Below are 12,290 nucleotides of genomic sequence, written 5' to 3' on the forward strand. Positions count from 1 at the left end.
GTGTTTGTGTACAATGGGCACATGGAAGTACGCATCCTGTAGGTCTATAGCACAGAGCCAGTCTACCTGTTGCAGCTGAGGATAAATCTGATGCAACAACAGCAATGCGAAATTTCTCTCTGCGAATCCACTTGTTTGCTTGTCGCAAATCCAGAATGGGCCTGAACTCGTTCTTGTCCTTCTTGCGAACCAGAAAGAACCGGGAGTACAGACCTCTTCCCCTTTGAGACAGAGGTAGGTCTTCTATTGCCCTTTTCCTTAACAGGATATCGGCCTCCGCCTGGAGCTCGCGCAGCTGAAACTGCAAGCTGACCCGGAGGAATTGTTGGAGGCGGGCTGGTGAACCGAAGACTGTATCCATTGCAAACAATATTCAGCACCCACTTGTCCTGAGTAATTTTTTTCCACTCTGCCTGAAAAAATTGAACGCTTCCCCCCACCGGAGCGGGTAACGGATGTAGGGGAAGTAACCGCTCAGGGTCGAGACCCAGCCGGGCCTTTGTTCGCTGCTGCGGACTGCTGGCCGCCTTTGCCCTTCTGACGCTTCTGAAGGGCCTTCGGAACTGCTGCTGCTGTTGTTGCTGCTGTCCTGAAGTCTGGCCACGCCCTCTGCCCTGCGCCCCAAACCGTCTCTGGAATGGGCAGTAGGTCTTCTTTTCCTTGGGCTTCTCCAACCCGACAGCCGTCAGCGTCTCGGCCTCCGCCTTCATGCGGGCCATCTCGTCATCCGCATACTTGCCAAACAGGGTTTCCCCCGAGAAAGGTAGATTGGCCACCCGCTGCTGAGCCTCTGGCTTGAGCGACGTAAGGCGAAGCCAAGCGTGGCGTCGTTGGTTGATACCATGACAGTACCCATGTGCCGCCAGAAGAGACACATCAGCCGCCGCGCTGATGAGTTGGTTTGACACCAGCATCCCCTCCTTCAGAACCTCTTGAAAGTCCTCTTTCTTCTCTCGAGGAAGGAGCTCAGCGAATTCCTGGAGGGACTCCCATAGGGCACGATCGTATCGCCCTAGCAAAGCCGCGGCACTAGCCGCCTTCATTGCAGTAGATGCAGTCCCACAGACCTTTCTGCCTGCGGAGTCTATCCAGCGGCTCTCCTTATCAGGAGGTACCGTAGAAGACGGGGTGGTGGCATGCTGCTTTATAGCCGCCGTCACTATGACAGAGTCCGGTGTAGGATCCATCCGAAGGAAAGCCGGGTCAGAATCCGGGGCCCGGTACTTCATAAGGAGCCTTGAGGGAGCAGCCTTCGTCACCGCGGGAGTGAGAAACAACTCGTCGGCGGGCTCTACCAATCCTGGTACTACAGGCAGCAATGGTCGAGACAGGTGCTTTTTGTAGAGCGTCTCGAAAATCACGGACGTCGTGGGCGTAGGCACCGTCACCGTGATGCCCAACTTAGCTGCACCCCTCAGCAGAACATCTTGGAATGTGATGATGTAATCTATGGGCGACACCCTCATCCCAGGGGATTCCGACAAAGTCGGTGAGTAGTCCCTGGTCCCAGAAGAAACCGTGTGGGACCGTGATCTGCGCCTCTTGTGGCGTCGTCTTGATCTCGTTGACGACCTGTGACGACTCCGCGATCTCCCCCTCTGACCGGAGCGAGAGCGCGATCTCCCTGGCTTCGGACGCTCCACAGGCCTCACAGGAGTAGTCGACCTTGGCCTGACTGGGGGCCTCGGCTGAGGGGTCCCCTTAGGCGGAGTTGGGTATCGTGGCAGTGAAGCTCTCCTTGGAGGAACCGTAGGCGGTCCGCCAGGTGGAAGCCGAGGACGAGGCTGAGGATGAGGATGAGGATGAGGTGGAAGCGGAGGCGGGTTGGGAGACCGCGGCGGAGGTTCCTTGGGCAAGGGAGGAGGAGGTGGAGTCGACCTCGGCTTAGGAGGTGTATACACCTCAGAGTACACCGAGCCCGTGACTTTCCCTCCTTCCTAGGCTGAGGCGATGGAGAGTCCCCTATCGGCACACGCTGCCGGCTAGAAGGACTCCTGGTGCCAGAACTCCTTCTGCGCTTCTTTGGCGTCGAAGAACGTCGCCCCAACGGCGACCGTCGGTCCCTCGACGGCGAGCGCCCCCTTCTCGACGGCGAACGCCTCTTTCCCGACGGCGAACGCCTCCTCCTCGACGGCGAACGCCTCCTCCTCGACAGCGAACGCCTTCGCCTCGACAGCGACCGCCTTCGCCTCGACGACGAGCGTCTCCTCGATGACGAACGCCTGCGAGACTTCGACGTCATCCGCAACGTCAAGGATCCCCTCGTCGCCGACCTCCTCTTCTTCGCCGACGGCGAACGACGGTGTCGCCTCGGCGGCGAGCGCCGACGCCGGGCCACCTCTCGACGGCGAATACTCGACGACGACGACGATGAAATCGTCACCAGTGATCTCGACGGCGGTCTATTCAGTTCCCTCGACGCCGAGCGCCGACGCCGCTTTGACCCAGAGCCCTGGGGAGACGGGGAACAGACTGCAGTCATCCCTCTCGACGCCGTCGTCGGTGCAATCGACGCCGACGGAGAATAGGGACGTTTGCTGGTCTTCCTGCCCCTGGGGAGCCCCCCAGAGGCCTCAGCATGGGCAGAGGAAGTCTGCCCAGACCCACCTTGTGCCTTCAGTCTTCTGTCTTCCAGGCCTTGGAGCCTGATCTTCTTCCTATCTCTCAGGGTCCTGCTGGAGAAGCCCTGGCAAATGTCACACTCCTCTGGGACATGAGATGAGGGAAGGCAGATGATGCACACCTCGTGTGGATCCGACATGGCCTTCTTCCTCGAACACTCTGGGCATTTGTCAAACAAAGCAGGCATTTTGACAAATAAAAGGGTGTTCAGGAACACACACAAGGAAGAGAGCACCAAGTACTTCAAATGAAAACACTCAAATACTTGAAAAAGTGAAAAATCACTGAATATAAACCCTTAGAAAGGGAGAGCTCAATGCTTCAGGGTCCTGCTCGCAGGAGTCGGAAAAAAGAACTGAAAGTAAAAGGGACCTGCAGTGCATTCTGGGATACTGTGAGAGTTCTGGAAAGTTCTCTTAAAGGCACAGTATCCTGTTCTGAGCCACATAATGGCAGCCTATGGGGCTTGTCTGTCCACTTCTTCCTCTCTATCATTCTAGAGGGTTTTGCTGGTAAAGGCAAGGTTTTTCTCTGTGGAGAAATCTGGACAGGCTGTGCTGTTTGTGGATTTTTGGTAGAATTTCTAGTTGAAGTACTGGACAGTGTAGCCTGTGGATATAGGCTGCATTATCTGTCTTTAAATTATCTCTTAAGTGTCTGTGCAGTTCTGCAGGTTTTAACAACTTAAGAGATTATTTTTGATTGCTCCGGGGTCCACGCACATGGGCGGGACTATTCACTAGATTATGATAATACACAGAGATCCCCTACTACAGAAATAAATATTACCCTTTGTTGCCAAGGTAACAATCTGCAGTGACCTGTCGGGTAGAGCACAAAAACCCTGCTACAAGAATTATCCTAGTGTTAGTCTAAAAGGTGGCTAAAATGTAATATTTGATGTGATTGAGCAACCTCTTGAATTTAAATATTCATATTAACAGGTAAAACATTGTCGGAGCTACCCATCTGTGGACAATGCCGACATCACAGCACAGCATATAGAAGGAATAGATTTTAATTCACATTTTCTTCATTACTGTTCTTTGATTTATTTAGTCACTCTCCGTGATCAGTGAAGATGATTTTTCCTTAGCTCTGGAATCCTTTGTGGTGAGTTAAACGTTGTTACAGCTGCAGATTGCTCTGCCGAGCACTCTGTCCCATCCCCACAAGTTTTTCTGAGGCTTCTTACACAAGCACATTTATGCAGCATCATACACACTTTTATTTTTCATTCTTAAGTACCAATCAACCATCTTGGAAATATAATTAAAAGTTTTCAATATCTATATGCAAAAATGGAAGCCACTACAAAAGAATATAGGTGCTCACAAAGGGATCATCAGCCATATATACAATCTATTTCTTAGAAAAGATATGGAGCTTAAAGTGTTGACTGTGGAACCAGTAGAATTAGGTTTTAATCCTGACACTCTCACTTGACTACATTGTGTAATCTTGGGCGAATCCGGTAATCTTCATTAATGTGAATCCTATTTCAATAGTATGAAGAAGATGCAAAATAAACAGAATCGCCAAACTCGCCTGGTACCTTGTGGCATACTTGATGTTTAGTGTGACATACAACACCACACAATTCACCGCCACTCTATTCAGCACCATCCAACATTATTACACTCCACATAATACCACTCAACGCAACATGATTCAACTACACATAATTACACTCTACACAATACCAGATAACTACACCCCACATAAAACCACTCTATGCCACTTAACAACAATCCACATAAATACACTCCAATTCCAATCAGCATAATTTCACTCAACGCAGTTCCACGCCACACAATTCAACCCCACACATTTCCATTTCGCACCACATAATTCAACAACAAACCACATAATTCAACTCAACAACGCAGTTACACAACACACTACATACATCCTATCCACACCACAGAATTCCACATCATGCCACAAAATTCAATAGCATGCCACATAATTAAACTCCACTACATACCACTCGACAACACAAAATATCAATCCTCATAATTACACTCCACACTCAATACCACTAAATTAGTATCCACATAATTCCACTGCACACCATGACTCATAATTTCAACACACAAATCCACTCCACACTATTCCTCATTCCACGCCACACAATTCCACAACTAACCATTCCAATCCAACATACACAATTCCACTCCAACCACATACATCCACTCCTTAACATATAGGTAAAATACATTGTTGTTTACAACCCCAATAGCTCTAACACTCTCAAAGGCGAGACCCATTTGCTCTGCCAATGCTTGTTCTTTGTGTCTGGCAGTCAGTCTGCCTCTCTCTCTCATTTACTGCCTGTGCCTGGCTTTCTGCAGCATCTATCTTCAATGTCACTGTCTGCTCGCCTGTCTGTTTGTCTCTCTACCTAAAAATACAGGGGCACATGCATCAATGGAAATTGCGGTTGCAAAGGGGCAGATTCGCAGAATCTGCTCCTTTGCGACCGCAATTTTTGCATTTGGAATGCATCACCCTAAATGCAAAAATCGCTATTTAAGTAATCGCTAAATTCGCTATGACTTACTTTGCGATTGTATTTAGGAATTTGCAAATTGTGATTCCCTAAATGCAATACAAGAAAAAAATTGTGATTAAGAAATGCAAATTACCATCAACTCAAAGTTGATGGTAATTTGAGAGAACTTTAAAAAATGCTCAAAAGTGCATTTTTCAAAGTTCTATGTTGCACACATACATGCCCGTGGAGCATGTGTGTGTGTGTGCACAACATATTTTTAAATTGCAATTTCAAGGGTGCATCAGGGTGTCCTTTTGGCACCCTTGCACCCTTGAAATTGCATGTGCTATTTGCGAGTACCTATTTGGTACTCGCAAATTGCGCTTGCAATTCTCATTGATTCCTATAGGCCTCTAGGCCAATAGGAATGAATGGGAAGCAATTCCTTATTTGCGATTCGCAATTTGATGATTTTTGATGATTTTTCCTTAGCTCTGGAATCCTTTGTGGTGAGTTAAACGTTGTTACAGCTGCAGATTGCTCTGCCGAGCACTCTGTCCCATGCCCACAAGTTTTTCTGAGGCTTCATACACAAGCACATTTATGCAGCATCATACACACTTTTATTTTTCATTCTTAAGTACCAATCAACCATCTTGGAAATATAATTAAAAGTTTTCAATATCTATATGCAAAAATGGAAGCCACTACAAAAGAATATAGGTGCTCACAAAGGGATCATCAGCCATATATACAATCTATTTCTTAGAAAAGATATGGAGCTTAAAGTGTTGACTGTGGAACCAGTAGAATTAGGTTTTAATCCTGACACTCTCACTTGACTACATTGTGTAATCTTGGGCGAATCCGGTAATCTTCATTAATGTGAATCCTATTTCAATAGTATGAAGAAGATGCAAAATAAACAGAATCGCCAAACTCGCCTGGTACCTTGTGGCATACTGGATGTTTAGTGTGACATACAACACCACACAATTCACCGCCACTCTATTCAGCACCATCCAACATTATTACACTCCACATAATACCACTCAACGCAACATGATTCAACTACACATAATTACACTCTACACAATACCAGATAACTACACCCCACATAAAACCACTCTATGCCACTTAACAACAATCCACATAAATACACTCCAATTCCAATCAGCATAATTTCACTCAACGCAGTTCCACGCCACACAATTCAACCCCACACATTTCCATTTCGCACCACATAATTCAACAACAAACCACGTAATTCAACTCAACAACGCAGTTACACAACACACTACATACATCCTATCCACACCACAGAATTCCACATCATGCCATAAAATTCAATAGCATGCCACATAATTAAACTCCACTACATACCACTCGACAACACAAAATATCAATCCTCATAATTACACTCCACACTCAATACCACTAAATTAGTATCCACATAATTCCACTGCACACCATGACTCATAATTTCAACACACAAATCCACTCCACTCCACACTATTCCACATTCCACGCCACACAATTCCACAACTAACCATTCCAATCCAACATACACAATTCCACTCCAACCACATACATCCACTCCTTAACATATAGGTAAAATACATTGTTGTTTACAACCCCAATAGCTCTAACACTCTCAAAGGCGAGACCCATTTGCTCTGCCAATGCTTGTTCTTTGTGTCTGGCAGTCAGTCTGCCTCTCTCTCTCATTTACTGCCTGTGTCTGGCTTTCTGCAGCATCTATCTTCAATGTCACTGTCTGCTCGCCTGTCTGTTTGTCTCTCTACCTAAAAATACAGGGGCACATGCATCAATGGAAATTGCGGTTGCAAAGGGGCAGATTCGCAGAATCTGCTCCTTGGCGACCGCAATTTTTGCATTTGGAATGCATCACCCTAAATGCAAAAATCGCTATTTAAGTAATCGCTAAATTCGCTATGACTTACTTTGTGATTGTATTTAGGAATTTGCAAATTGTGATTCCCTAAATGCAATACAAAAAAAAAATTGCGATTAAGAAATGCAAATTACCATCAACTCAAAGTTGATGGTAATTTGAGAGAACTTTAAAAAATGCTCAAAAGTGCATTTTTCAAAGTTCTATGTTGCACACATACATGCCCGTGGAGCATGTGTGTGTGCACAACATGTTTTTAAATTGCAATTTCAGGGGTGCATCAGGGTGTCCTTTTGACACCCTTGCACCCTTGAAATTGCACGCGCAATTTGCGAGTACCTATTTGGTACTCACAAATTGCGCTTGCGATTCCCATTGATTCCTATGGGCCTCTAGGCCAATAGGAATGATTGGGAAGCAATTCCTTATTTGCGATTCGCAATTTGCGAGTCGCATATAGGAAATGTGTAGAAATTGCACTTTTTTTGCGATTCCAACATGCATAAGGAATTGCAATTCCTAAATTGCGATTTCTTAAAAATCGCAATTTAGAAATTGCAACTCCTAACTTTGATGCATGTGGCCCAATATGCCTAAATCAGTTTAGCCCAGTGGATTCCCAGCTACATCCAGCTGACTGCTTTTTGAGCTTTGCTTAAATATTTGTTGTGTAGATGTTGACTAGTTCATGGGTTTCTTCGTAACTAACTTAGATGTCATAACTGGCATCATCAATTTATACTTCGCAGTGGCTTATTTGATGTCATCAGAAATATAAGCAGTGTGAGTGGAGGGGTACTATCTATCACTCACTGATCATTCACCCACAAGACGTGTTTATCATACAAGCAAAGGACCCAACTGAAAACTACATTGGGCGTATTCGTCTCATCCTCCCTGGAATGGAGCCGAGACATGAGGGATACCCACTCCCCTCACAAGGTGCTACAGGACGTGGCATTACAGTAGTGTCATTGTAGACGCTGTAAGATGCAGCCACTGTTACCGGGGATGCTGAAAGTAGTCCAGGATCTGTACGAGCTTGAACCTTTAATAGTAAGTTTAATGTCTTTATATAGGACATTGCTAAACCACGCGTGTGGGCAATTCGGATCATGGACAGAGGCCAAGAAAAAATCTAATTTCGTCTTTGATCAAATAATCTTCCTTATAAAGAATTTGCTGATAGATTTGGCTTGGAGGTTCAAGCGACAATATCGTTTCTGGGAAAAATGACCACTAGAGTAGGGTTCATGGTTCTGCAGAAATTAACATGAAGTAAGCAGAACCCCACCCTGCTTCAGCGCATCGTGTCATGAAACAGTCATCGTGGTCTGATAGTGGGGATAACATAGCATCAGAAAAAGAAATTGGGTTACATTATTACCCATTATGGTTGCCGAAATATATCCTGCTGTGACTAGACATATTTTACAAAATAAATTGAACTCTTTTTAGGTACTTACTGCAGTGTGTAACTTAACATCAGACTATTGCTAATTTCGGCCGTGATAATCCCCTTTCCCCATAATCACATACGAAGTAGACAAAGCTCATCTATTTCATACCTCATACGTGAACAATCAGCTTAAAATGTGTTTTTTCCTTACTATTTCTCGGATTATTAGGTGTGTGCAATACAGACAACTTCAGCTTGCTATCCATTACCATAGACTACGGTCCCTTTGGGTTCATGGAGTCTTATGACGCGGGTGAGTATCATGTTCTTATTTTTCCCGTTCATTCCCTCAACAGGAGATCTCGGTTTGCTTTTCCTGAAATAAAGTGATGGTTTGCTCAACAGAACTGGATTGAATGCATGCCACTACCCTACAATGCTTTAGGAAACATATGACCCATCACCTTTGTAGCTTTCCTCTTTGCCTCCAAGGACTGATTTTTCCCTACCGCCTACCCCACCCCGCTCCACCATAGGAAAGACCTGGATACCATCTGTTTACCATCTACCAGTGACTGATTTGTCCTCTTCTCCTCTCCCAGCTGTAGTCTGTAACGCTGCATGTGGAACGTGTACACCTGCTCCCATATACAGTGCGGTTTTGATTCTCAGGCGGGGCCACTAGAATTATGTGGCAGAGAAGCACCGAATTATGAGGCAGGGTTGACTAAATTATGCAGCAATACGGTAAAGCATGCGCCACATTTTTTGATTGCATCATTTTTTATTTTTATGTATTGTAATACTGTCTGGGCAAATACCTCACCTCATTAGTACCAGTTTAACAAATACAGAAGTAAGCGACCGAAAGATGACCAGTTAACCACTGTGAAGGGCCTTCTGCTGCGCACCAACACATGTTGCCACATTTTGAGTTACCTTTGATTTCTCAGCACATCAGCTGCTCGCATTCTGTTGTTCCTCAGATGATCATTAATTGCACATTCACTGTAAATTTTTACCACAAACGGCGCATAATTACTCGAAGTGGCACAATGGTGATTTTGGCATAAAGCGAAATCCCCAAAATTACGTGATTTACGCCGGCATAATTTAAATTTTGCCTAGGCCTAATAAATAACTAATAAAATAAGAACAGATCGACAATGAATAACGCCACCAATGTTCTTCGATGACCAGTGTCTCCCCTGTGACCTGTATAAGCGCCTACAGCCGCACAGAACCAGAGAAGCTAGCTGGTTGTCTTGAAGAAAACATTTTTCAGCTTCGCAGAGCGCCTCGCTCCTTACTCAGATGTTAACGCGGTCAGTCCTAGTAGACAACTTTTACGACTTTTATACTAACAATGTTCTAATCCCTTCAATAGATGTAAGTGCCCGCTGAACTAATAACCAGCAAGTCCACTAGAACTGAAAACGCTGGTGCAACACAAAAAGCACAATGAAACATTTTTAAAAAGAACAGCATTGCTTGCTACAATCTCACATAACATGTAACATATCAGCAATTAATCAATATTCTAATTCTTTAAAGCAATAACATTTCTGTCATTCCTAAAAAATGCATTTACACGTGAGTTTTTATGAATACAAATATTTCAGCATCCTCTGGTGTATTGCCAGGTTTATCAGATCTCATGGTGGATCACAGCATATGGGGATGTATGGCGGTTCTTGATGCTTCCTGGGTGGAGGACAGCTGTTGAGCCAATCCTGGTTAAAATGACTGCAAAAATCTCAGTATGAAAATTCTGAGCTTTCTAACCGATATCACCTTGCAGTTCCCCCTCTCACCTTATCTTGGTAGTGGCTATCTTTTTCTGTTGTTGCTTTTGTATAGTGGAAAAGCCCCTTTTCTCCTTGCTTACTGTTATATCACAAAAGTGCAGCATTGACAGGGGCAAGCATCGGTAACACAAAGAGATGTTACAGGATAGATATGAACAGTGTGTGCTTGACTTCCTGTCATGGATGACTTGAAACCGCACTTTAGCAGCTTGAGAAGGGGTGGGGGAGTGCCACTGGGCAGGTCCTTGTGTCGTAAAACATTTACATTGCTATTTATGACTCCAAACAAAGTCGAATAAATTATGCTGCAAAAGAATAGAACGATGGAGCTATGATGTGGGGGATCAACAGATGAAGAGGGCACGAAAGGAAGGGAGGGGGGAATGAAAAGATGGATAGATGGTTATAATGACACATACTGAAAGAAAGAGAGAAGGACTAATGGAAATAGAGAGAAAAGGCAGAAACAAGGATGAAGTGACAGTAGAAAAGATGAACATTGGAAAGAACAAAGGAAAGGAGAATAGAAAGATGGAAAGAATAGAAAAAAGGATTAGGAGAATGGAGGAAAGAAACAAAGAAGTGAATAAGCAAGGAATCAATTGAAGACAGAAAATAAGGGGTAAACAGAGGGAAAGAAGTTAACAAGCATTTACAATGCAATGGTCTCGGCATTATTAAAGGTCGAGCTATTGGCATTGCTTATGATTTTTTTTTTAAATCATAAATAAATGTCATTGTTATTTTATTCTATTTGGTATAATGTTTGGTTAGGCGCCTTGATGCCCGTTGGGTAAAGTTGCGCGTTATAAATTGCTTTTATTATTATTATTATTATTATTATTTACATTGCCAATAGCTTAATCGCTCGCCCGCAAGCACAGCCAGGGGGCAGGGGAGCAAGCACAGGCAAGGGAGCAAGCACATAACAGAAGCTGAATCCGCAGCTATTCAGTGGAAGAGCTCAACATACAACAAGCTGGGAAACAGAGGCACGAAAACAGCTGGCACAATCACCGGATCATAAGCAGGGAAACAGAGGCACGAAAACGGCGGGCACAATCACCGGATCACAAGCAGGGAAACAGAGGCACGAAAACGGCGGGCAAAATCACCGGATCACAATCAGGGAAATAGAGGCACGAAACAGCGGGCACAATCATTGGATCACAAGCAGGAAAACAGAGGCACGAAAACGGCGGGCACAATCACCGGATCACAAGCAGGGAAACAGAGGCACGAAACAGCGGGCACAATCACCGGATCACAAGCAGGGAAACAGAGGCACGAAAACGGCGGGCACAATCACTGGATCACAAGCAGGGAAACATAGGGACGAAAACGGCTGGCACAATCACCGGATCACAATTTGGCTCAGGAACCAAAAAACTCAACATAAAAAAACAGACAAGTCTGTAACACAGATTAGATTGAATTTGACATATGACATGCGCAAAAACTCAAGACCAGTCACCTATTAAGCGATCCATCAGAATTCCAAAAAGACAAAAAAAGCAGGTACAACTCAAACGTTTTGGATGAAAACAAAAAAGTCCTTTATCTCCCCCAGTGTAGCAACCAGAATTGGTAACAGGTAATGCAGCTTACACTCAGTTGAGATGACCAGTAAGTTTGCAACGTCTGACCATTTATCGAACTTAATCCACACTGCACCACTCCTAGCAGCACAACAGAACATGACTACCACATTCTTTACTTCTTCAGGCCCGGGAAAGGTTGCTGACCCACACCACATCCACCCAAAGTTATCAGTCCTGCAAACCCTCAATCACGTTTATTAATGTACTGAGATTCTACAAAGAGACAGGAAGCAGAGTATGCTGTAATACATAAAACGGAGTCCTGCAAGCCACTGGTTTACAGTATTGAAAATCAATGTATCAGTAAGGACAGTCACTGCATCTACCAGTACCTTGTACTTCAAAACCACAGAAAAACATAGCGTGACAGTAAACAAGCATTTATGCATTCTTCACACCATGGTAAGAAAGCATGCATTCACGCATACACTCATGCACACACACAGCC

The 12,290-nt window shown here is 44.8% G+C and overlaps 1 protein-coding gene across 2 annotated transcripts in view; it reads left to right on the plus strand.

Moving 5' to 3' along the window:
• LOC144784551 (protein nucleotidyltransferase YdiU-like) overlaps positions 1-12,290 on the plus strand; it is a 319,919-nt gene that overhangs the window by 171,770 nt on the left and 135,859 nt on the right. Inside the window, exon 11 of one of the 2 annotated variants that reach the window (XM_078663432.1) lies at positions 8,663-8,746. The exons of the other annotated variant lie outside the window; for it this stretch is intronic. Coding sequence (XP_078519558.1) covers positions 8,663-8,746 — 84 coding nt within the window. The remainder of the gene's footprint in view (positions 1-8,662; positions 8,747-12,290) is intronic. 2 annotated transcript variants of the gene reach the window in all.

This window comes from Lissotriton helveticus, chromosome 10 (genome assembly GCF_964261635.1).
Source record: "Lissotriton helveticus chromosome 10, aLisHel1.1, whole genome shotgun sequence".
Taxonomy (NCBI): domain Eukaryota; kingdom Metazoa; phylum Chordata; class Amphibia; order Caudata; family Salamandridae; genus Lissotriton; species Lissotriton helveticus.